Below are 26,929 nucleotides of genomic sequence, written 5' to 3'. Positions count from 1 at the left end.
TTCCTGACTTCACATTTTTAGACGTATTTATATTAAATGTGTTAGCCATGAGCATGTCAAGCGTAACTCCTACCTGTTTGACATGAGCTGCTCCAAAACCAAAATGATATTCTCAATTTCTTGATCTGAATGTCATGGTGGGTCAAGACAGTTTTATTTTTCCTAGAATCCTATCATACACATACAACAATCTTATCCTTAGAGCCTCAACTTGGAACATTATAAAACTTGTATATATGTATATATATATAATATATATAACTCGTTTAGGATGGAGACATGCTAAATGGGGAGACAAAATTAAGAGTAATTAAGATTCAGTGTTACTGCTATATATTCATTCAATAACAAAGAATACTGCCATTGTTGGTCATAGACTTTATTAGACATGTGCATGTTTTAATAACATACTAATTTTCACAGAATAGAGCTACATTGCATATAACATCAAATATTTTTCTCTTACATTTAATTAAATAACCCACCATGATTTAGATTGTGCAGTATTTTTTTGATTAACAAAAACTTCAGCTTTTTGCGATTACATTTATGATGAATGTTTTAAAAACTGGCGGCGATCAACTGACAATCAGTACTACTCAAGTTTGTAAGGACTGCATCTTTTCACAACAGTTACACAGTGCATTTAGGAAACATTAAAACCAGCTGCAACAAATCAAACAATGTACATTCACAGTCAGATACTGTACATCCACCATAAGTAATGTAAACTTTTTAAAAGAAATCTGTGAATATCAAAAACAAAAATACATCTAACTGCTTCTTTGCATTGCTGCCACAGCTTGCCCTGTCAGTCTCATGCGTTGCTGTGGCTTTAATATGACCAACGGGCCTCTGTGCGACAGTATGACATTTTTAACCATCCATGCTAATCGTGGTAGCTCATTTTTAATAAATTACACACTCAGTGTAACAATTACATAAAGCTGATTCACTTGGCGTTAGGGTGTGCCACGATAAAATCGACTGATTCACTGTAAAATTGAAAAATGATGCCCTCAATCACTAATGCATAACATGACGAGATAGTCCTGCCACATGGAAAAGAATGAAGCATGTGCATAGTAACTGAAAATAAAAAGGCACAAATTAAAGAACTAAAAATAGGCGGGTTTAGACACACACATCTACAAGCACAATAGCAGCGAGGGGATAAAGGTGGCAATCTGCATCAATCAGAGCTCTGTACAACACATCTATTTGGTTTGACCAGTTACTGAACGACATTCACACATTGATGCACTATTGAGCACAAGGGGTCACTGTGGCTACACAACACACAGGCAGCATGGAGAGAATCTGCAGGGGCACGGGGCTCCTTTATACTTTTGGCTATTGGGTCTTCTCTAAAAAAAAGCACAATATTGCCATACTACGTCGACATTTTTGTCAACAAAGCACTCCGCGTGGAAGACATTTGTAGTGCCTGGAAACAGAATAGTTTTTCAGTTGTGATCAAAGAAAGGGTTGTCGGTGCAACTACATCTACTGCAGGGGTGCATCCCACAGTCGACATGCCTATACTTTTTTGTTGTGTTTTATTGTACAGCCTCTTATTACAGACAGTAATCCCGGGAGGCATACATGGAAGCAGAAAGCTGCATTGTATGATGCAGACTCAGGTTTGGAGTGATTTAAGTGCACAAAATCACAACGGATTGATTGACTTACGGCTAAATCAACCTGACATAATCTACTTCCTTATTGTACATCCACTAAAATCCTATCTGTTGTACAGTCTAAGTTCTTTTCATTAATTACATTGCTTGGAAAATCAATAGAAACTGTCCTAAATCATCTTACTTGTCACTAACTGGTTTCCTGAACAGTTGCAAACCCTGCTTATGCTGCATCCTACCGTACCGCACCTGTCACAGACACAGCAGCACCCCAGGTTGGGAACACCAAGTTGTTGCTTTGTCAAGTGGCAGATGAATAGACCTGAAAAAATATAGACTTCATACATCAGTCAGTGCCACTGGATTCAAGTATCATTTTGCAGTAGTATTCTCTATGTGCAAATGCATCTGAAATAATAGAGACATTCAACCTCATTAAAATGCATGCTTTTCCTTCATTACTAGTGAAAACCCACAATTAAACTGAAATGGAAGACCCTCACCTACAAACAAGTGTCACAATCAATTGGACATCCCTGAGACAACTCCATTTGATCTGACCTTCTTGTCTGTATTAGGCATGCTTTCAAAGGTAGAGAGCTTCCGGGCATTTGTTCTTAAAAAAAAAAAAAAAGAAACGGGAAGAAAAGTGGCAGCTACAACATACTCACGACACCTACTAGGTTACTTTACTAACTAATTCAACTACATGTGACGACACAGTTACAAGCGCCAATGTCAGGGGTTGGAAAATGCGACCATTGCCTCCTGTTGACATGCAGCTAAGGTATCACCATGAGCGGTCAACAGCTCGAACAGATCTAGCATTAGCTAACACTGGACATCCTATGTGTGCAGCTGTGCTGAGTTAGGGACTGTACAAAAATGTTTCCAAAAAATGGTCAGAAAAGTCTAAGTCTAAGTTATTTGGGAGAGCGGCCTTTCATTTTATTTTCATCTTGTTCCATCTTTGCCTTTTATGTCATATTTTATGTTAGTGGAATTGATTTTTATAAAAATAGAATAGTTGGAAAATCAAAAAGATGGTTTTCATGTGTGCCATGGAGTTGCATTGTGTTATATATAGAGGATATAGTAATTGCATATTTTGCAAGCTCTATATTCAATAGAGAGTGGCTGTATTTTCACTATATTGTTTTGTTTAACATAGGTACATTATGTTGAGGTATTGAAAATAAACACTGGGGAGGGCCATATTTCTTTAACAAAATAAAATATTAGACTCAGCACCGCTCCCCACCCCGATCATTTTTGTACAGTCCCTCAATTCACTGGGTTGGTCGGCTAACCAACCAAAATTTAAACATAAATATCACAATGACGTTACGGCACCAAGAAAAAAGTGTGAGCAGTACTTTGTTTCATATTCTTGTGTCTGTGTGTTCATGCGTATACAGGCTTTGTTTTGCATGTGTTTTGTTTGTGTGACACAATGATTAGATGCTTGAGGCGAGGCGAGGAATGTTTCAGATATCAGTGCCTAAATTTACTATGTGTTTTACATTTTGTTCATTTTAAAAGGTGTTAACTACTTAGGCAGTGGGTGTCAAGTGTTTACATTTTCAAATCAGGGCCAATACGCATGAATTGGAGACGGCATCCTGTTGGTCCTTGTTCGATGGGAGACTCTGCCCTTCAGTTTGCCTGTCCATCTTTCTGTCAGTAGGAGGAGAGGAAGGGGGGGGGGGGGCTTCTGCCATCTCAGTCTGAGAAGAGACTGGCAAAAGATTTGCGTAGATTGCGAATGGTTTCAGCCTTCACCTCATCCTGGCTAAGGCTGGCTCGTTGTGTTGGGGTTTCTGGAATGTTGAAGGTATTGGTAAGAGACTGGGACTTGCTATAAAGAGAGGGAAATGGCAATAGAGGAGAGGAAGAGGCTGTTAAAGTCATGCAGCAAACCCCATGGAATGAAAAGACTGGAGCATGGCAAGACAGAGAGAGAGAGACAGAGACAGAGACAGAGACAGAGAGACAGAGAGAGAGAGAGAGAGAGAGAGAGAGAGAGAGAGAGAGAGCGGGAGAGAGAGAGCGGGAGAAAAAAAGCTCAGTAAAAAATGAGAGAAGCGCATTCCATTTCTTCTCTTTGGTCATTCAGTATTACCTTATCATTTTAGGTGAGCTTTGATATGATATGAATAGTGAATGACTCTTCTGGATGCAAAGAGAGGCATGTTTTTTTTAACAGGAATTGACAACAACTGTTTCATGCTCTCTAATCTAAGAGAGCATAATGCAATCTGATTCATGTAACCCAAAATTAAGATTTTTATGTGAGTCGTTTGTCCATGAAAGCAATCATCTGGAGAAGGTATTGACACAAACACAAATCTGTTTGGTTTTGCATTATTTATCGGGCGATACTTTTGACAGTATGCAAAAATTCATTCAAATTCCTGTTTAATGAATTGGTTCAAATTCCTTACAGTTAACAAATATGTTGTCCCATTTTAAATATTGTGACTAAATGTGAATCAGAACAAAACATCTGTTGAAATTGGTTAAGTTAGAATTATAAAAAAAAAATCCAGATAGTTATATTTCTTTGTCAAAAAGTAGGCTTTAAATTACAGCACCACGACTGAAGAAGTTTGATATTCAATAACCAATTAATAACCAACAACTTAGTTTATAAAAGTTGAAAACATAAAGAATAATTAGCTATATATCAAAGTTATTTACATGATTCTGTCCGTGCCTGCTTTAAGTAGAATTTGGACAAGGTGGTCACCTGTGTCTAGAATATTGATTGTAACAGATGTGATAAGTTCATAATGGTTATGAACAACTACAAGCCAGGTTCTGCTTGCTGTTGTTTTCATGTATCAATCTCCCCGGGACAATTTGAAATGTTTTGTGAAATGGCTGCTGAAGTACTAAAAATGTAAGAATCGATAAAGCATGCACATCCAAGTGTTGCATGCATGCAGTCTTGATGCAGGCAAACAGTAAGAAAGGATCAGCTGTAAGGTTTGCTTTATAAAAAAGGACAGGAAGCTCATTCCAGATCATTCATCGTATGCACTTACTTACTTTAGTTGTGGGGAGCCACCCATGGCCTGGTTGTCCTGACTGGGCTTTTGTGGGGGCGGAGGTTTTTGCTGTAGCGGAGGTCGTCCTCCTGGGCCCCCCTGGCCCTGAGCAGCAGGCCTGGGCTGCTGGGTGGTGGGTCCTCCAGGGCGACCCTGCTGCCCGGGAGCCCTCTGTTGCTGTGACCCCCCTAGTGACTGCTGCCTGGGGGGCTGGGCCGGCCTCTGCTGAGGTTGGCCTGCTGCAGGTTTCTGCCCAGGGCCTCCTGCAGCTTTCTGCTGCTGGGAGACAGACTGTTGCCTCTGAGCCTGAGGTGAACCTCCCTGGCTCCGCTGAGGAGAGCCCTGGCCAGAAGGAGGTCTCTGGCCTTGAGGGGATCCCTGACCCGGCGGCCGTGGCTGGGCTGCAGGTCCTTGGTTAGACTTAGCCTGGGTGCCGGGCTCCCCGGTAGCAGGGTTTGCAGCTGATTGCTGCGCCTGTGCAGGCGGTTGGCCCTGAGGCTGTGGGCGCTGCTGAGATGGGGGACTTTGCTGAGGACCACCTACAAGACAAATAGGATGCCATAAACCAAATTCAAATGCTTTTCCAATCATGGCAGGGCTGAGCCAAAACCTAGGGGGGGTCTGCGGGCCACTCTTACGGGAAGATTTTTTTTCCCATTGTGATGACCCTCCCACTTTGTGGCTGGCTCTGGCCATTTTCCCAATTTTGTGGCAAGAAGATGAGTCACACCTGAGTCCAAGCTTCCTGATTGCCCTTCTTTCCTACTTAAGGGCTGGAGTTGCAGTTTACACTCTCTCTGTCTACACAGCCAACACTTTGTATTAGTTTAGTTTGTCATCTAGGTTCTGTTTTGTTTTCCACACACTCACCTTCACGAATGAACTCACTACACTACTGACACCACTGAAAAACATGTTTTATCATATTTTATAGTAAAATTTAAAATGGGTGAAATAAATTGGCTTTATAAACCATTTATTAATAACCATTTTATATAGGGAAAAGCGAGGTGCTGCTGCAAAACTAGCCTGGGAAGGAACTTGTTTTGGTGGAATGTGTACGTTCATATGTGTGTTTATTGGACACTTAGTCTAGCTAGTTGAAAAGGTTAACGATAGTCTTCATTTATCGGCCAGAGTTTAAAATGCCAACACAAAGAGGAAGCCCAAGGCAACGGATATCCAGCCTAATGAGTGAAAATCCAGCAGAATTTCCGTCAACAACGGAGCAATCCCGGAAGAGTAACGTCAAGAATATAGACTAGGAAAACTGACAGTTGCCAAGGAAAAAAAAGTCATCCTGTAGAGATCACATACTATTTTTAATGTAATTGTTCTCCAACTGTCCTAAAACTATAACAAAACAAATGTTAAGGATAGTTATTTTTTACTCCTGCCACCTAAAAACAGCCAAACATTGTCTGATGTAAAAACATTAAGTTACACCATAACACAGGTAGGGGTAGTAATGGGGAATGAACAGCAGTACTAATCTTGGGACCTATTATTGTTAAGCTATGCTGGAGAAGAATCTGTGACTGCTCTTATTACATATTCAGAATGCCAAACAATGGCAAGTAAATGTGGTTTGCAATCCTCTGAGTTGCCAATAGAAGACTATTTACTAAACTAGATTATTAAGTTTTCTTCCAAAATCCTAAAACATTCAGGGATTTCAAAAAATATATATATAATGTCATCGTGTCACTTAAGTTTTTTGTTATTTTGAAAAAGTAAAGTTCTTACCTTGAGGTGAGGGGCGCTGTTGAGCCTGGGGTACTTTGGTCTGAGAGACAGGCTGAGGAGACACTGCTTTCTGTAACACACAGGAATTAAAAGGGCAGATGTATGTATTTTTTAATATTGTCTTTTGGGTACCCATAAAATGACACAAATCTCCACTGCTACGCTGATGATACTTAATTATATGTACCCAATACATTTGTCTGATAATTGAAAAGTATGTCTCAACTTACTCAATGCACCTGAAAATACTGTAAGACTGAATGCTAAGTACTCCTTGATGGCTACAATTTCACATAGTCAGATAACCTAAAAATGTAAGCTTCTATCCTTTGAAAGAATAATATTTTAATAACTTTATTTTTTAATTTTTGTTCCATGTCCAGGATCTTTACCATGCTGTCTTTTGCAATGGTTACACCAATAGATGGTTTCACCAATTGGCTTGAGTTTGGTCAAAGGGGTGATGTTATAAATCTCACGATATCAAAACCTTCAACCTTATACACTCACCACTTAATTGCACGCCTTAAGCTCCTTGCTTTGATATTGAAAGCCTTGCATCATCAGGCAATGCATACAAATTGACACGTTTGTGTTTTAACATAATAGTATTACAGTATAGTATTATAGTTTGTATATACTGTATATCTGTAACATCTGAACTGCTAGTATGCGGAAGTGCCTTAACTCTGCATGTCAACTTCTTTTATACAGTCTATGGTTGACGTGGTTGCCCTTTATTCAATTTTTATGCCAACTATTCAAATTGTATTTTCTGTGCTTCGGTTACATCGCCTCGTTAAAGTAAGATGTTCTGAGTAACCTTAAATGTGCACTCTAAACAAAACTGACCTGACTGAACATGTATTACAAACAAAAGTGTGGGAAATAAAGACAGGTGAGAGATTACTTGAGCAAAAAAACATATCGGTGGTTTGAGCACCTGTGTGGGCGGCCCTGCTGTGGAAGAGCTTAAAGTGCGTGGAACAGCCTGGTTCATCTTAGAAATCACCAGATCTGCAATCTGAACGCGATCCTCGTCCTGCTGGTCCCCAATCAGTGGCATTGAACAGTCATCAACCTAAAATTCCACACATGATGGATTAAATGGATTTCCCATATGATCAGAGACAAACATTCTCTTGATACCATTACACAGCATTTTAGTACCTCTATAATATAGTCCTTGCCATCTTTACCATGTAGAGCCTCCACAGCACAGATATCCAACCCTCCAAAGATGTCTGCACAAGAGTCCACCCACATTCTGTACCTGTTACGATGTGTAAAACCAGTGCTATATTAGTACAGTGAGACATTGTAGGATTGACAGTCTCATCTCCTGTTCATTTATGAGCTCTTACTTGTCTGACATGGCCACCTGCTCGAGCATAGATGAGCCAGTGTTGGTTTTCCAGTTGCCAGAAATTGATGTTCTCCTATTTGTTAGAATTAAAAAAGAAAAAGAATATCATGTCTAACCATTTTAAGTTGTTATGATAATGTGTTGGTTCATTTGCAAACCATTCATTGGTTGGTATTTAAGCATGTAGGTTTTCAACTGTGTTTCCTCTATTCTAAGGATCTTCCACAGAAGGTTTAGTTCGAAGTAACCCGATCCCACAGCTGAGAATAGATCGGAATGTGTCAATCTATTAGAAGTATCTTACAAATAAACAGTGGTTTGAAGGTAACACTGATCACAGAAATAGATAAAATGACATGTGTGAGGACAACTAGCAAAGTATAAAAGAGGAGTTATTCGGATAACCACAGAGACACTTTGGGTACACACTTTTGTGTGTGTACACACTTTTGTGAGTACCCAAAGTGCATGTGCAAAGTGCATGTGCATGTGTGAAATCTCCTTCATTATTTCCGGTTGTGATTCCCAGACATCAAATGGTATTAGTCTGACACTCACATGTAAGCTTTGTAATTGTTGCCAATCTTCTGGATGCGGACATCATACTTTGCATCAATGAAGGGCTCAGATGTGGCATAAGTCTTGGTCAGCGCCACAACACTGGCAATATCTTGAAAATCATATTGATTGTCCACTTTCACCTGGAGTAGCAAAGGTCAAAATATAAATATACAGGCATATATTGATCACAGATATATTGAGCATACATACAAATTGAGTTAAACTCCTTAGCACTCCAGTACTACCTTTCCCATTCCTGAGTGAGCATGGCCCATCTTTACCACTACAGGGAAGCGAGGGGACGTAATCTGCAACAAAAGCATTATCACATACTCAGATTTCTTGGAAAGTAACTTAAATGTAACCATAGCACTCTATTTATCAAAACACCCATTTGTAATGCATTTCAGTCAAGCAGAAGTGACACGCAGCATCCCTCCTCTTTTTCTGCAGGAGATTCTGATTCATAATGATGGCTTAAAAGCCAGCCCAGTACTGTCAGCCTGTGACTGAATGGGGTGGAGATAACTGTTCTGCTTTAACAGACTCAGTGTAACAGTACTGTCACTGACTTGGCAGAGGGATATTCAAAAACTCTGCATCTACCCAGAACGTAAAAACAAGACAATCCCCAGAAAATTAGATCGGTCTCAGCTGCCACACAAGACAGAATATTGACATGGAAATTAATTACCCTGCTAAAATGTGACCGGTGCAGAGAAGGATGACCCAACCAGTGTGTGTGTGTGTGTGTGTGTATGTGTGTGTGTGTGTGTGTGTGTGTGTGTGTGTGTGTGTGTGTGTGTGTGTGCGTGTGCGTGTGCGTGTGTGCATGTGTGTGTGTGTGTGTGTGTGTGTCTCTTTAAGGGGTTCAGCATTAAGACCTACCCATCATCACAAGTGGTAAGAGGGAGGAGAGAGAAAAGAAAAGGAGAGCAGATGGCAGAGAACTCACCATTTCCTTGTGGTTTGGATAGTAAACCTGCTCTATCAGTGGGAACTCCGCTGGGCCCAGTTGCTTGCCGAGTCGAGACATCTGAGCAAACTAAAACAGACACAAATGTTTAGGATGGAGCATTTGTAATCCAAAATAACTTAAAATGAGCATATTATGCTCATTTTCAGGTTCGTAATTGAATTTAGCAAGAATATGTTCATGTGGTTTCATTTTCATTAAAAAACAGCATCTTTTTGTGGTACTGCACATTACTGCAGCTACTCTTTTTACCCTGTGTTGAGCTCTTTGTTTTAGCTACAGAGTGAGGCATCACACTTCAATTATATCTTTGATGGGAGTAGCTAGTCAGTTGCAGAGTATAAGGGTGTGCTACGCTAGCAGCTAGGAGAGCATTATAACGTGTTACAAAGTGACGCACATTTGTCACGGAAGTAAAGGCTGGACTACATTAGAGCGGTTTGGAGCAGTTTGTGAACTGTGTTTTCTGTTGGAGATGGTAAGTTGCTTTGGGCTGGACTTTGGGCTTATTCCCTTTTTAAACCTATAACATGCACAAAAAGATAAATAACACAATAAAGGAAAGGGAAAAAAGCCAAAAAGCAGAATATGAGCACTTTAAGTGTTTTAAACCAAATGTAATGTGCTATGGGGCTTCAAATGAATGACACAAATAATACTTACCACCCATGGTTTGTCACAGAAATTGTAGACAGAGTGCAAAGAGTTAACACTGGGCAGCCCAGCATACTGCAGGCCAATCACTATGTTCCTGTGGTCGCCGTTCTTGTCCATGCTGAAGGCATGCTGTCTGATCAGCACAAAGTCTGGCTTCAAGGATCTGGGACAGAGGACATTAGCAAAATATTAAACTGCAATGCAAGACAAACGGAGCAGTTATGAGGCAGATGTCAACATAACTTAAAACTTGCAAAATCACTGTGGATTATCAAACTTTTTTTATCTAGATCTAATGCAGAGTACTTACTTAGTAACCTTATGCCCATTCCTAATGGCATCAATGTCCACATTGTAGGTGCCCGTGGAATTGACCACCAGGCTGATTTCAGAGAATTCTGCCTAAAAGGAAAATGTCAACGTCAACTCAACTCCATACAGAAAACTGTCATTTTGATCACAGCAGAAGGACAGGAAAAGAACCGCAATTCTACGTGCACCAGGTTGAACTGGGTACAATTAAAAGCTGGCCAACTTCATCTGAAGTATAATCTTCCTGTTAAGAACCCCCAGGGGAAATAAATAAAAGATTTAAAAACTTCAGATTGGCCTCAAAGTGCTATTGGATAGATTACAGCATTCATAGCAAATAAACAACTGATGCATCTATACAAAAGATTTCCAATTAAAACTCAGAATGGCTTTGTGGAGGCATGTGTTGAAACAGAAAATGTTTCTCTTAATCAAAAGTCAAGAGAGCACACTATCAATACTCACTCAGTAGTGAACTGGCCCGTGGGACAATTATCATTCTTCATACAACAGAGTTTCTCTTTTCTTTTTTAAGTTGTTTAAAATCTGCAGAAAAATCTATGAAATTCTCATGCAGATTCTGTTTGGCCTGTTAAACAGTAGAGATGTTCCGATACCGATATCGGTACTGGTATTGCCTCCGATACTGCCTACAGTGCTGGTATTGGTATCAGGAAGTACTGGAGTTTATGCACCAATCCAATACCACATAATACAGCCCAAAGGAAATATGCGTTAAAATAGTTTATTTATGTTCTTTTTCCGTTATAACTGAATGTCAAACTGCATAATAAAAGAAAGTTCTGTGGCATTCATTGTTTGAGAGTGTAACCTGAGCAAGACCGACCACAAAGATAGAAATCCTATCACATACATCCAGGGATAGTAGTATACAGTTGTTAAAACAATCATAAAATATATGACACACTGGTATTGGATCAGTAATCGGCATTAGCCCATACTCAAATTCAGGTATCAGAATCGGTATCGTTCTCTCAATATCCTTATCCTCCTGGACCTGAGTTCAGCTTTCAATACCATGAGCCATCACATCCTGCTCACCAGACTCAAAGACCTCGATATCAAAGGTACTGCACTCAGCTGGCTCCACCCCTACCTTTCCAACAGATCCCACTTCATCTCTCTCCATAACCACATCTCTGCCACAGCCACAATCACTCAAGGTGTTCCCCAAGGCTCCGTACTCGGTCAACCCCTCTTCATCATCTACACCCTTCCCCTCGGTCAGATACTCCAACACTTCCACCTGGACTTCCACTGCTACTGTACCTATCTACCTCAGCACCAAATCCCCCCACAATCCTCCCCTCTTTCACATCAACTCCCATCTGTCAGCTGAAACCTGGATGCAATAAAACTTCCTCAAACTCAACAGCAACTAAACAGAATTCCTCCTCACAGGCTCCAAATCCACACTCAACAAAATCAATAAACCCCATTCTCACCATCGACAGCACCATTGTCTCCCCATCTTCCATGGCCCGCAACCTTGGCATGATCTTTGATTCTACCCTGCCCCCCCAATGAGTCCCACATCCATCATCTCATTAAAACCTCCTTCTTTCACCTCCGCAACATTGCCTGAATCATCTGGGCCTGAATCTTGTTTTGTTTTGTTTTGTTTAGTTGTCCATTGTTTTTATTATTTTCCTGCCCTGTAAAGCAACCTTGAGTTTGTGAAAAGCGCTATAGAACTTCAATTTATTATTATAAGGATTTACCCAACAAAATGCCTCACCAAGGGACTTAGAGATGACAGTGCCTCAGAAAAGAAAGATATGAAACCGAGGTAGGATCAAAGTGAATACAAATTATGCAGAATGTGGATCAAGGATAACAACAAAAACGATGGCCTTGTCCTATAAAAATGCCAGTGGCATGTACTAATAAAATAACTATTCCAGTTATGTCTTGACATAAGCTATTCATTTCTTATGAAAGAAAGATGTAACATTCCTCTAACTTAAGTTAGCAATTTGGTCCCAAGGCTCAGTAGTATAGTCCGGTCACTATGGTAACCTGACCTCCTAGTAAGGAGTAAAGATTAAGGCTAACACAGAATGAAGCAAATAGTGTGTAAAACCTACCTGTTCCACCTTGATGTCAAATTCACCGTGGACCTTTCTTCCTCTGAAGACCTTTACCCTGCATGTGAGATGAGGATTTGAATCCAATTTGGATCCAGACACACAACACAAATTTCATTTTGACCATTTCTCCTGTAATTGACAGCTGACATTTTTGCCAGAATTTTCAGAACATTTTAGAAGAACAATATTCCTCCTGGTAAAAGGAAAAGGTGATGTCAAACACAAAAAGGCTGACATTAATGGAAGAAAATGCTATTTTTTACATATATTTATAATATCTGTTATATGTATTATATCTTGTTATATCTACTATATTGATTTATTTACATCTGTTAGTGGCAGTATACTGCATACTATTGACTGTAACTGCAAAACCATGCATAATAGCCTGAAATAAAAAGGTAAATTGCCATGATTTTACCTGGTGCATAAGGAGATATGAATTGGACATACTGTAGGGACATACTGCTCCAAATGTATTTTACATGCGACCCACTAAGCATAAATATTCAAATCTCCTGCCTGTTGTAACTGAGCAGAAGAACCACAGGGTCTCTGTAATGTGAGGTGGAAAGGTTTAGTTAGGGATGATTCACAGATCTGCATAGCTTATTATCATTTAGGGTATCATTTTAGGATAACAGTGTTGTGTTTCATCACCTTTACCTTGTGTGCAAAGCTTCAATAAGCATGCATAATGTATACTGTTGGTGAGGAAGCTTGATTAACCTGATGTATGCATTTTTCTTGTGCACATTTGGCTCTTACATCCAATCTACCTAGAAATACCTGCATCATCATAGTGGCATTAGCCCTTATTCCCATACACAGTGCCATGGCCTTCTTTCTTTCTTTTTTGGCAGAATGCAACATTTCTTCGACAGTCATAGCTGCTCGTCAAATGAAAATGGCTTCTCTGCCTAGAGGTTTTGCCATAGCACTATCAGTAAACACACATAGGTGTTTCATGTCTGAGCAACAAACCGACGGTTGTTACACGTGATATATCTCACAGCACCGGATGAATCAGATGACCTTCGAGATATTAGGCCACTGCAACCCACGTTTAAGTCTAGACTGCCAATGCGCACTGCTCTTACCAGTCGGTCTGCTGGTCATCGATAACCAGGAGGAGCTTGGCGTTACTGGAGACTCCTGCCCGGTCCGCTGCCTCGGATAAGGTCGCAGCTGCAGCAGCTGTGGTCTGTTTGACAGCATTAGATAAGGATGAGAAGAAGCCTCCACCTCCACCTCCACCTCCAGGCTGCGGCTGCTGTTGAGGCTGCTGCGGCGGCTGCTGAGGCTGCGGCTGGCTGGTGGACTGGCGCCTCTCCGTCGGCCCGGGCGACACTGCGGGGCTTTGTGGGTCAGGACGTTGGAGGTCGGTCATGTAGCCATTGGGCAGGTTGGACATGAAATTGCTGTCCGAGAGTCGTCGACGCAGGTAGTTCATGATGGAGACTTACTAAAAAAATGCCGGAAAGAGGTGTCCAAATATCCTCCAAGTAAAGGGCGATTTACAACTTGGTGTTCAGTAAGAAAACGGAATGACTAGGCTACTTTTCCATGTGCAGAGGCGGGATGTTCAATGTTACCTAAAGAGAAACAAGGCTTGTTTTATCGTTTGGGAGCAGATTTTTTACAGTATAGGCTAGTAAGGAATCGTGACAATGTAGCTTGAGGACAAGCTAAAGCATTCACACAGCCTCACGTTAATAGCTGACGAAATGAGGGTCCTACACGACTGACAAACAAAATAAATCATTTCTACACGTAAATGTCAGATGGAATGTGTTAATAAACCACCAACGAAGCCACTGTAGTAATCAGTAACCGTCAAAACAAGGCATGATGAAGCCTACCTGGATGTGTGTCCAAACTGATCCGCCCCAAGGATGAGGTGATGATGCCTTCTTTGTATTATTATTATCTCTCACACTAAAACCTACATATAGGTGACTCTCATGTCCTCTGTGCACGCGGGCATGGAGCTAAAGTCCTTCCAACATCTCCGCCGTTCTTCCTGTCCTTACCCTACAGCCCTAGTTTTCTCCGTCTGCCCTGCGTCACTCCCAGTCATCCTCGGGGAAAGGAGGCTGCCAGGCTGCGCGAGAATCAAAGAACACAGTGTGCTGAACACGACTTCCGGGAGTGGCTTTCAAAATAAACGCAATTTTTTTTTTAGCCTATTTAATATTATTATAACCTACTTACTATAATCCTTTACTAATTTAATATTACAAGAATAAAATGCATCTTGACAATTTAAATGCAACTGAATACATGTGTTAAGGTAGGACCATATTTAATTCCAAATAGGGAAAACTATCTTATGTAAACCAATTGCGTGTCTTTTTTATTATTGTAACCACTTAATTCTTTAGCTTTATATTGTATTGGCCGCGTGGCGCTTCACATGTGTAAAGTCATTTAAATGGTGATTAGGCAATCAACAGGAACTCGGCATATGAAGTCCTATCTTAAGTGAAGGCTACCAAACATTTGCTGGATCCAGCATCTGGAATTTGAGGATGGTGCCTTTGTATGTTGGAATGTTCAATTCAGATTCAATATATAGGTTTTGGGCATATTATTTGTAAAAAAAGAAGCCCCTTGAAAAAATCTCACATGCTTTGGTAAACAGCGGGTGGCTTTTTTGACATGCTATAAACCAAATGATTAATCAATTTGAATAAAACAACAATCAACAGATTAATTTGAAAATAATTGTTAGTTTCAGCTCTAAATCAACATATTTAAAGGAGTGGTAGCTGAAATTCCTTGTATAGCTCGCAATTGTTTCAAGCCTTTTATGCTAAATTGAATATAGTTAAACTTCCTGTATTGCTCCGCGTGTGTTTGTTTGACTTGACGCAGCTCTGTGCTGGGATACGATGGTGGTGCTGATGAGAGCAGCCAGGGTGACAGGGGCGTCGCTCACTGTCAGACATGAGCATGCTGTTGACTCCACGGGGGGTTTATGGGTGTTGATGTGATGTTGCATCCTGTTGTGTTTAATAATGCAGCTGTGGCACACTCACTGCCGGGCTTCCAGGCTTCTGACACAGTGTTACTTTTGATTTCCAACAGTGTCAATACAGATTGTGAGAGATGCGCCATTTGTTGGCAACACCCAGAGTCAGTGATCGACACAGACCCACAGGGAGTCCCAGGCCTTTGCTATGGAAACTGCACTATGTGGTGGGGACTGAACCATGTTCACTGTGGACACAGACATGGATGAGTGCATGTCCTAATCAGTAATATAATGCCTGGTAGAGTTAGGTACAGCATTATAGCCTGTTATGCCGACAAAATAATTAAAATACATATATGTTACTGCAAGATATTTGGAGCCTGAAATTAGTTTTTTTAAATGGCATTTTCTACATATTTAGAGATACACAATTAAGTGATTGAGTTTTTGATTGATTGTTAGTTTAGTCCAATTGTCATTACAGCAATGTGTTAATTTATTTCTGAATATGTCTCAATATTGACTGCTGTGTATGGAACACCTCACTTGAAGAGCAGCAAAAACTATGTATAGCAAATTCCATTACAAATTGTTGCTTCACATTATTAAGCAAGGTGAGGCAGTTTTATTTCTATAGCATATTTCAGCAACAAGGTAATTCAAGGTACTTAACATAAAAGAATAAGAGCAATTGAAAACAATTAAAAAGAATTAGAAAAAACTACAGTAAAATAAGCATGTATAAAATAGAAAAAGGAAAGTTACAGTGCAGTGTTAGAAAGGTGCAATGGACCTTTTTCACGGCAGACATTTTGACTTGGTTGGAAAAGCACAGCTGAAAATAATTACATAAACGATGACTTAATTCCATCTAGTGTCCCAGTGAGCTATTTCAGTGAGTCAGCATGCACAATACGGGGCCTCTCCTAAATGGAATGCAGCCATAAGTAATGGTTTTGGATACACCTGTGCTTTTCCTACTATGACATGTCAACATGTCTTCCGTGAAAAAGGTATATTACTTGATTAAAATAAAAAAGATAAACATCAAACAGAAAAGTCTTCAGCTGCGATATAAAAGGACTGAGAGTTGCAGCGGACCTGTGGCTTTCTGGGAGTTTTTTCCAGATGTGGTGCGTAGAAACTGAGCGTTGCATCTCCAGGTTTAGTTGTGACTCTGGGGACAGAAAGCAGAGCTAGACAAAGACAACCTGAGAGCTCTGGATGGTTCAAAATGTAGCAGAAGATCAGACATGTATTTTGGCCCTGCTTTATAAACCAACAGTCAATGAAAGTCAATTCGTTGAGAGAGAGGACGACAATATAGTAAATATCTGAGGACTGGAGTGAGGTGATCCACTTTCTTGGACTTAATGAGGACTCAAGCAGCAGCGTTCTCAATAAGCTGCAGTTGTCTGATTGATCTTTTTGGGAGACCTGTAAACACACCGTTAGAAGTCGAGTCCACTGAAAATAAAAGCATGGGCGAGTTTTTCCAAATCCTGCTGAGACATAAATCCTTTAAGCCTTGATACATTGTTAAGGTCTTTTGTCCGTCGTTTCAGCTTGTCTTTGTTTAACTAAAAAAAGTAATGGCACATCCAGTCATTGATTTTGTTCAATGCACTTACTCAGTGTTTGTATTTGTTCATAGTCCCCTGATCATATGGTTATGTAAATTCCTGTGTCATCCGCAAAACAACAATATCAAGATTGTTAACATTTTTAACCACATGATTAACAATATCAATATATGGCCTATGGTTTTGTACAAGCTCTTGAGCGCGGGGCAGTGTTGTCAGTTAAAGTATCCTTAAAAACAAGTGAGACGGGCACCTGGATAGCTGAGTTGGTAGAGAGGGAGTCCATGTATAAAGGTTAACTCCTCAACTGGGCCCAGTGTGTCTTGTGTGTCTTGTTTATACCTGTTAGCTTCAGTAGCCTACCCATTTGATGTAACAAAACAACAAAAAATAAAAAAAGGGTTATAATTATTTATTTACTACGATGGATATTTTGAATTCTTAGCTGAGTGTGATGTTTATGTTAAGCATCTCTCTGTTTCACATGCTGGTTGCAGTGTTAACACTTGAGTCTTACGCTAATAAGAAGATCCACTGGAGCATTTACAATTTGTCAGATGGGAGTATTACATTATATTGGGGAGTGTGTGTGAACAGCTGTTTTAGATACAGTGCTATGTCCTGTTTATTGAAACGTAAAAAAAGTATACTAATAGTTCATTGAATAAAAAAGCAGGGCTTTTCAAACTACAAAGTGGGTTACTTTTCGTTGCACTGTCATATCTCTCTTATTTCAGCATGAAGAGCAGTGACTTTGTCAGTATGGATGCATATACAGTAGCTAAAACAAACACAACAAGCACATTCTTAGCTGTTTGGGGCTCAGACATGAGGACAATGAATGCTACTAAACTAGAAAACCACGGTCGCACAGATTCCATGCATTCACACTTAAAAATTTAAACACTGCGTAGAATGTTTCAGTGAGCAACCATGTTTTTCAAGACTATTACATAGCAAGCAGCAAGTTGAAATTTTTTTTTTGTGAGTATGTACGGAGTAGGCTACCCATAGAAATATAATTTTATTTCTATAAGGCTATAGGCTTTGATGGCATGTGATTGCAGTGTATGACTAAGGGGGGCACTGTTGATCTTAAATTGAGCTCCACACAACACATTTCACGCATGTATTCACAGCAAGCTCTTTATATTTGTGGCCCTTCTCATTTTTGAACCAATCTTCTTAAGCAGCTGCTATCACCCTGTTGGGACAGCAATCTCTATTTTACAGGTTTATATATCAGACAATACTAGGATCATTTGTTTATTGATTCTCATTGCACATTAGTGCGAACAAACACATCAGGTATATTCAAATAATTGATGTGTTTTGCATATATCAACATATTAATTACACTACACTCTTAATTGTATTTTTCCAGTTGTACCAGTGTCACAGTAGTAAGTAACTAGCCTCCGAAGACTTTCTTTGTGTGGCCAACTCCTCAGAGTGCTCAGGCAAGATTGTTCTCATGGCAGCAGCATTTTCAGGACTTAGGAGTCTTTGTCTAGCCATCAACAAAAGCCTTTGGATTACTGGTAAGGCAGGCTCACAGTACAGCTGCATGCGTGTATGGGCAGGTCAGTGGAATGACTGGAGCTCCGGTGGGAGAGCTCGAAAAAATGCTGTTTGGTGAGATTGCAGATTAGGGGGGAGGGGGAGAGGGGAGTGGGGACAGGTGGTGATTCCATGGAAGGAAACAAAAGGCACACTTCACTTTCTTCATAGCTCGGGGGGGGGATAAAATTGTGTGAATAAAGTTATTTTTAACCAAAGATTTGTATTATTGAACTAAAGAAAGTGTTGAATAATGCAAAATCTTTTCTAATCAGTGTGGATTATGTGATACTGTGACATTTAGCAACTCCACTTTCTACCTTTGCAACTGGCTGTCCTACCTGTGAGCTCATTCCGCCAGCAGGACAATAACAACGCCGAAGTAATGAGGGCCTTTGATTGGCCCAGAGAGCAGCCAATCTGAACGCAAAGAATGAGTCACAGGTAAGCCACTGCACCTATCTGCACTCACCTGATACTTTACCTGGCCAAGCTCAGACCCAGCATCTCATTACCTTTCCAAAGACAATCTATAACTGAGGCTCATTGTGCTCTGTACGCTCCAGCAGCCAAGGTTTTCATCTGTACAGGCTTCACTCAGACAAAGACAAGGAGCCATGGCTGTGGCTAATTTCCAGTACATTACCCGGATGAGCAGTGGCTTCAAAGTCTACATTTTAGAAGGTAAGCTTGATTTCTTTTATTTCCTTAGGTTTCTTTATGAGAGGGAATACTTGTATTACCTGTGGTTATGTTATACCATTTAGTGTGTAACATAATGGTTCTTATATCTTTAGATTTCATGTCATGTTACAACCTTACACACATGATATATTGGTTCATTACAGCAAAAGTTGCCTTTGTTATATGCATTCTATAGAGAATCGAGTATAAAGAATCCTATGTGATGACAGTCACATGGAAGATGTACACTAACAGCGTCATTCAACTTTTAAAATATACTTTGTGAAATACGCTTTGTCTTATATGAAATAAATTGTTTGTTTATGAAGAAAAGATAAGTGGGGTGCTTCATATAGGAAATCTAAAGAATGTATTAAAGAATAAACAAATCCTTATTTATACTTATTGTCTTTGAAGGTCCTCATGGCTGAACTAAGATTTTGTAAATTGTGTTAACACTTGCAACTGATATCCATGGGTATCCATAAAATCTGAGTAAACACAGCCAAACAGAAGGTCAGGACGCATATTCTCTCTGCTAACAAGGAAGAAATATCCATGCCTGAGGCATTAGAAAATCAGCATAGGTGTGGCTATACCTGCCCCCCTCCCCTCCACAATGCCACTGTGTGTGAAGGAGTAGCTCAAAGGTGTTGGAGTGCTCAGCCAGTAGGAAATGTGGATTGGAGTGAGTACTTGGGGTGTGAATACAGAGGACCACTTTCAAATTGTCTTTCAATTCAAAACACATAATCACCTCATTGTTTGATTTCAATAGATGTTGTTGCGGGTTCTTTAAACACACTGAACATTTGATTTGTATACAGTTGAAGGAGCTTGATGGTCTTCTGTCTGCCACATCCGTGCGAGTTTTCAAGTGTCAACTGAGCATAAAGTCAAGCAAAAGGCCCCAGGATAATTGTGCTGCCATCACATTTCCAAACAATACTTGGTGTTTTGACTGTATGCGTTACAGTTTTGCACATTTGAGCTTGCTGATGTGAGACACAAGTCAGGAGAGCAAATGGATTTAAAACTGTCACTCCTGCTGCTTGGATTAAGTTTAATAAGTGATGACTACCTGCATTTATTAGACAAAAAGAACGTAAAACAATTTTGTGGGTGTAAGTTGCAACTTCAATAAACAGTGCATTTGTTTTTGTCAACACACTAATGGCATTTTGATGTGTTTCAACCTGTGTATTTGCCAAAAATCTGGTGTGTCTGCACGTGTTGTCATTTTGATGGCCCTTTCACCACTGAGTGCCGTCCGAATCAGGGTCCGCAAAGACTAAAAAGCTGGTAGATGTGTGGCACCCCATCTTAACAAAGCCTGTTGATTGTGCCCGTTTGGCTGTGATAGGGCTCAATGCCAACATTATGCAGAAAACCAACATTAACCGTTAGCACTGAATCAGCTATGTCTGTTGTAACCCTTGCAGATCAGGTAGATCGAGTTCTACAACTTAACTGAGTTTACAATTAACGGTGACAAAAACAATGTTTTCCCACGAATAGTAGTCATGCAGGTCCACGTCATGGATCAAAACAAGCAGTTACTCATTGCTGAGTGCCATGCAGCATTAAGACTGTATTAAAATCATCAGTGACAGTAAATGGTCCTTAGATTTTTTCTGGCACATAAGCCAGAACACATTTTAAAGACTCATATTCTAATTCAGAATATCATTTTGGTTTTCAGGTCAGCCCCACCTTAGGAGCGAAGACCGACACAGACACATTGCAAATGAGCGGGCTCGAGTCCCAACAGTGCATCCGCTCAAACGCAAGCTTAGCCACGAGCGGGGTCTGACATTGGAGGAAAGGTTGGTCCAACTGCTTTATTTGTGTTTACAATAGTAATTTAATATCAACATTTTTGTTATCCTGAAATGCACATTGTGTTAAAGAGATGTGACATTTACTAATGAATAAATGTTTCAGGCGAGAGCGGGTACTGAGCAGAAGCAGCACCAAAGCTGCCCAGAGAGCAGCACAAGCACCAAGGATGTTCAACAGGCCACAGAGCCCAACATCTACCTGGAGTCCAACACCCAGCCCCACCAGCCCCATGCCTGCCCACGTGTACTACGCACCGGTCATGGATGAACCACTTGCCCTCATCAAAAAACCAAGAAAAGACCCTGAAAGTACAGAGGGAAAGACTAAAAGCTCCGCTCCCTCTCAAGTCCAGGTAATTCACCACAAAACAAGTGCTGCTTGTGTGCAACACCTGTTTGATGTGCTTTTTCTCAAAGATCATGTAGTACCTTATGAAAAGTGTCAGTACTGTGTTTCCCTTTGTAGTCTCAGTGTAGCTCCAGGCTACTCACAGCAGTAGAACATCTTGCATCCCATCTGTAGTCAGTGAATCCAACTGCATTGCCATTCTTCTTCTAAGAGTGTAAACAGGCCTAAACTTGTCCGAGCTATGTAATCCAGCCGGATTCAAGAAGAAAATGTGAGCAATGGAGGGAGGAATTCCATCAACAAGACCAGACAGACAGCTCTCTCTTTGACCCGCATATGCCACCTCAACGGGTAGTGATCAGACTTGCACGGGCAAACCCCTATTTAATCAGTTTCTTTTAAATTATTTAGTTTTCAAATTGAACTCCATACACTATTTTGTTGTTATTTGATGAAGATATCCAGGTTTAGGTAACAGTAATAATGCTTTTGGACAAAGAAGAAACACAGAGCAGGTGTTGCTTTGTTATAAATGCAGAAATAACGTTCATTTTCTGTGTCCTAATGACCCATCTTGTTTCCCACAGATGCGTCCCTCTGTGATCACTTGCGTCTCCTCGTCAAGAAACCCGTCCTGCAGATCCGAGTTCCAAAGGAGCCCTGCATCAGGTCAGTCTCACACTCACGCGAATGAGCTCATCTACCAGAAGGTCACTCCCTAATCATCAACACGCCCATCACAATGTAGAAATCCACTCACTTTTTCTGACTCACCGAGGTGTGTATTTGACTTTTGTTATCCATCCCTCTTCCAGTGATTTCCAAACACAGCTATGACCACGTGGTTGAGGAGCATTTCCAGAGGAGCCTCGGAGTGAACTACCAAAAAGCTCGCTCCCAGCAGCTCTCCATCAGCGTGTCTGTGGATGACCACTTCGCCAAGGCTTTGGGCGACAAGTGGCTGCAGATTCAATCCAAGTCTTCCTCCTGTTCTTCAACACCTCCCAGCAGTCCGAGCGTCACTTACTCCCCCACCTACAGCCACAGCCTTAATCTGTCTCACAAAGATTCCACTAGCAGCTCATCGCCTACTTCCAGCCGCTGGTCCGTCAATTAAAAGCAGAAATGTTTGATGTGAGAAGAAACTGTGACTTGTAACATTTCACCGTGCGCAGCTCTGATTGTCGGGGCAATGGAAATGCCAGCGCTATTGTGTTAAGAGGGCGAGCTAACCGATGCAGGAGCGCTGTCACTTTGAACCTCTGTGGGTCCGAATTTAAGGCATGCTGATGCAGATGAATGTAGCAATACTTGGGATGTCCGTGCTTTGTTACATTTCTATCCTCTGCTTGTTGATAGCGTCTGAATACCTGAGGTACCGTAGGCGGTGTTGTGAGATGATTCAAAAATCAGCCAAATAATCCTTAACATTTCTATGATGTTGTGTTGTTCCTTCGATTGCAGTCTGAATGCCACATTTTCATTGTATTATATTTATGTTCGGATAACACCTGGGTCCCTTATAGTCTAAAATGACTAGCCTGTCTGCTGTATAATAATATGCTTATCAGCTGTACACAAGAGAGATTTTTTTAAAGAGAAAAAATAAACAATCTTAAAGATTCCTTAATAGCTTTGTGTGTTTGTCATTTGTTAAAGCATACTTTTGTAAAGTGTCATCTGACAAATCTGTAAAAAAAAAACAACAAACCATGAATTACATTTAACCTTTTGTTATGATAGAATTCCTTCAGACAGAGAAGCTAAGGATGTCACAAAATGACATCGTAAAACACCTTTTGAAGTTGAAGGTTGTGAGCCACCTGGACAGGGTGGTGTACCAGACAACATCATTTCAGTAGTGAGTCAGTGTGCGTCTACAACACGTCCGGTGCATACAAGTCATTTACTCTAAGAGCTGTTGCCACACACTGAGTGGGAATTAACTGGATGTGTGAGCAACACGTTCAGGACTTTTTCCTGTAAATTTGAGGGAATGTAGGGTGCATGTTGCAGCAGGCCTTGTGTTCTGACATTCCTGTCTCCTGAGAAAATGACTCTGTAAGATCCTACAGATCCTGTTTGGCAAGGGTTAGGAGGGAGGGAAGAGGGGAAGGAAGGGTTGGGCTAATATAGGCCTGAGCATGAGAACCAGCCGAGCTCTTCAGTTACTTATTTACATGTCCTATCTTGTCTAACTTTGAATTAATGAGCCACATTAAAAAAGAAAGAATTTCCACAGCTTCTGTCTTTGAAATTACAAAGTTGGTCGATTTTTAAAGAAGTGGAAAACAACCTACATGTTCTGACAAGCTGAACACTTTGGGAAGAAAGATTTAAAGCAGGAGGGAGAATGAGGGGAATTGAACATGGTTTGTTTTCTTTACTTTACAATAGTTAAGGTAAACCATGAAACGTGTACAGCTAATGTCACTGGGTGATTTGAGTTAAGCCATCCGCACAAAACATTGTAAAATCCATCTTAAAGTAAGACAAAGTTTACACCAAATAGATCTTGCAGCAAGTCCATTCATATAGGCACACAAACTGCTGGTTATTACTTACGCTCATTAAGAGTTGAAACTGGTATTTCCACATGGAGTGCATAGATTATCCAGGGGCATTGATGCCATCTAGAGGTCAGTTTACCTAAGTGAACTCTAGATTACCTCTAGATGGCCTTAAACAGCCCAGATTGTCCATGAGAAATGGTCTCATGTTGCATTTAGAACAGCACAGACAACTACACACAACAATGCATTTCTCTGCAGCTCTTCCTGCTGCTAAGTGAGAAAAACCTTCATAAAACTAAGGAGAGAGAATACTGAATGGCTATTGGGATACTAGGCAAATCCATGACACGATATTACTTTAAAATCTTCAAAATGTCAAGTTTATGTGTTTGCTGTTTGTTATGAGATCAATGCTTGTTACTAACCTAGCTCTGGGGAGTTATTTCCCAGAATCCTTATGTTCTTTTTTGCCCAGCATGTTTCCTTGGATTAGAGAGGCTCCAAAATCAGGGTTACAGCTGTCGCCCGGGTACCGCCACACGTCCTGCGGTGCCCTGCTACGTCCTACTACGTCCTGCTTTTCCACGTAACGCCGCGCAGTGCCCTGCTATGCCATGGACTACTACAAACTAGTGTTTCTAGTCACTGTTCCATTTTTTTTATTCTGACTATTATTGCCACTATTCATCACACCCTCAACCGGCCCCGTCAGACACCACCTACCAAAAGCCTGTTTCTGTCCGAGGTTTCTTCCTAAAAAGGGGAATTGCTAAAATGATTAGGTCCTTGTAAATTATAGAGTGTGTTCTTGACCTAGTGTCTTGAGATAACTCTTGTTATGAATTAATAGTGTAGGACTTCACAAATACTATAAATGAAACTTAATGGAATATCAGCGAGGAGTGTGACTTTAATTTCAGAATGTAATTTAAATACCTTTATCTGTTTATAAGTGCACTGGTTTATATACTTGACGTTCCACTTCCGTGATTGCCACATTGCCGATGGAAAATCCGCCGGATTTCACTCATTTAGGCCTTGGGCTTCCTAAGTGTTGGCATTTTAAACTTTGATTGATTTCTGAGGACTATGGTTAACCTTTTCTTCAGATCTCTGCACGGTAATTCCAGACAGCTAGCTAGGCTATCTGTCCAATCTGAGTTTTCTGTTGCACGACTAAAACAACTTTAAACATACACGTTCCACTAAAACAAGTTCCTTCCCGAGGCTCTTTTGTAGCAGCGCCGTGCCGTTTCCCGGTGCCTAGCACTGCCCAAGATGATTGTGATTGGTTTAAAGAAATGCCAATAAACCAGAGCATGTTTTTTTCCCATCCCGGAATGCTGCATGGACTAGCCAGACCTTCCTCAAAGCGAGACTTTCGTTGCACCATACCCAAGTTATATGCAAGGTTGCTGTATAAGATCAATGAAATGTGTTCAACTTTTTGGCACTGTTGGTTTGTACAGCTCGAGTTAAAAGTGGGAGTTCAAAACAACTGGCCATGAGAATGTTAAGAGAAAAAAATCTCAAGCTGCTGCAAAACAAATGCACATTGTTGTTTGAGGCGACAATAAAAGATAATTACAATTGTGAATACCAAACATGAGAGAAAACAACATTTAACTTTATTTTGACTGTGGCAGTAGTAATTAAGGATGCGCAAAGATTGGCCAAGCTCTCTGGGAAAGCTCTTGTACTTTGTCTGTTCTGTTGAAAGTTAGATCACTGTCAACACAGCGTGAAGCATTTTGTACATAATAAAAAATGACAGTTCTAATCTCATGAGAACATAATTGCGTGGAATGACTGTGTTTCTGTTGTGGAAGAGTGCATGATTCATTTCAAAAGTTCTTGTTCAGCCTCTTCAAATTTAAACAATCATAAATGGCAATCAGGGATAATTGTTCAAATGATGATTGTGCAGTTGCAGACCGCTGGGTGTTCACATTCCCAAGCAGGCAGCTTTATTCATCCAGCAGTTGCATGGGAAAATGATATGAAAGAAGAACTTTTCAAACAGCGGTATGCTTATTTCTAGTGTATGTGTGGAACTGCTGTTAATGCCAATTGAATGTAACCTTATCTAGAATATTTGAATAGGCCCTTACATTACATTGCTCACAAATATGAACCTATTAGTGGCACAACATCACACCAAAACGCGTCTTTCAGTATAAGGGTGCTTAGTGGGGGAAAAAAACAAACGCCTAAATGTAGAAATTAATTGGAAAAGTATAAAATATTTGCATTGCATTGCTAACAATAGCAACAGTAGTCAGTTACTGATAGTATTCACCAGAACTGTTGTCACTCTGTAACTTGGTGCATTGTGAGGGCTGTTCGTGTCATTTTGATTGTTCTCTGCAGAAAACAATTACCTTTTGCACCGAATACCTTAAACCTTTAATTCAGTTTGATGCCTGTCTTTATTTTGTTTCAACAAGGTCTCATCTTCAACCAAATTCCTCCCTCGCCGTACGAGAAACTTCCACCACAGTATGAAGACACAAAGCAGGCAAAAGTAGAGGAAGTATAGTTGTATAAAAGTGTTATACTACTCAAATGTTGTATATGTGATCCAATACAACAAATAGGGCATTATAATAAATAAGGATTTGTTTTTAATATCTGCCATCTGGCTTAATTTAACGATCAAATGGAGCCCCATGTGTAATACATAAACATCATTATCACTTAATAAAAGCAACCAAAGAAACTTAAGATTAAAGCTATAGTTTTTGTCTTTCAACTGTATGGATATGTGTGTGTATAGGTCAGTCAACGCATTGCAATGTGATGTGTTGTGTCATACCGGTATGGTTACATGTACATGTGTATGCACAGCATGTTCCACACATACATAGTTTGCATGCATGTGTACATCTCCATAAAGAGTACAATGCATTTTCTGTGTGTGTGTGTCTATTTTGTTTGGTTATCTATTGTATCCGTGTATTCTTGGTATCTCAGAGCTGGCAGTGGTGGGTTTGGGGTTATGAT

General features: G+C 40.4%; 2 protein-coding genes across 5 annotated transcripts; one reads left to right on the top strand and one right to left on the bottom strand.

Moving 5' to 3' along the window:
• Window positions 1–363: 363 nt before the first annotated feature.
• syn1 (synapsin I) lies at window positions 364–14,542 on the bottom strand. Of its 4 annotated transcripts, none has more exons than XM_034872021.1 (14): window positions 14,282–14,542; window positions 13,520–14,014; window positions 12,417–12,474; window positions 10,307–10,398; window positions 10,003–10,159; window positions 9,319–9,408; window positions 8,609–8,671; window positions 8,361–8,503; window positions 7,801–7,875; window positions 7,607–7,709; window positions 7,380–7,517; window positions 6,437–6,506; window positions 4,688–5,229; window positions 364–3,498 (listed from the first exon to the last, which is right to left on the bottom strand). In XM_034872021.1, exons 2-13 carry the CDS (start codon window positions 13,870–13,872, stop codon window positions 4,688–4,690), a joined length of 1,884 nt encoding a protein of 627 aa, XP_034727912.1. In that variant the 5' UTR covers window positions 13,873–14,014; window positions 14,282–14,542; the 3' UTR covers window positions 364–3,498. The 4 variants fall into 4 exon arrangements, with proteins under 4 accessions (XP_034727912.1, XP_034727913.1, XP_034727910.1 ...); XM_034872022.1 differs by having other exon boundaries at window positions 364–3,460; XM_034872019.1 differs by having other exon boundaries at window positions 4,692–5,229.
• A 4,217-nt stretch (window positions 14,543–18,759) lies between these two features.
• vgll4l (vestigial like 4 like) lies at window positions 18,760–23,043 on the top strand. The gene is made up of 5 exons (XM_034872091.1): window positions 18,760–19,223; window positions 20,926–21,049; window positions 21,168–21,417; window positions 22,001–22,082; window positions 22,229–23,043. Exons 1-5 carry the CDS (start codon window positions 19,157–19,159, stop codon window positions 22,528–22,530), a joined length of 825 nt encoding a protein of 274 aa, XP_034727982.1. The 5' UTR covers window positions 18,760–19,156; the 3' UTR covers window positions 22,531–23,043.
• The last annotated feature ends 3,886 nt before the right edge of the window (window positions 23,044–26,929 follow it).

This window comes from Etheostoma cragini, chromosome 5 (assembly GCF_013103735.1).
Source record: "Etheostoma cragini isolate CJK2018 chromosome 5, CSU_Ecrag_1.0, whole genome shotgun sequence".
NCBI lineage: Eukaryota > Metazoa > Chordata > Actinopteri > Perciformes > Percidae > Etheostoma > Etheostoma cragini.
This window is presented reverse-complemented; position numbering and strand designations above follow the sequence as displayed.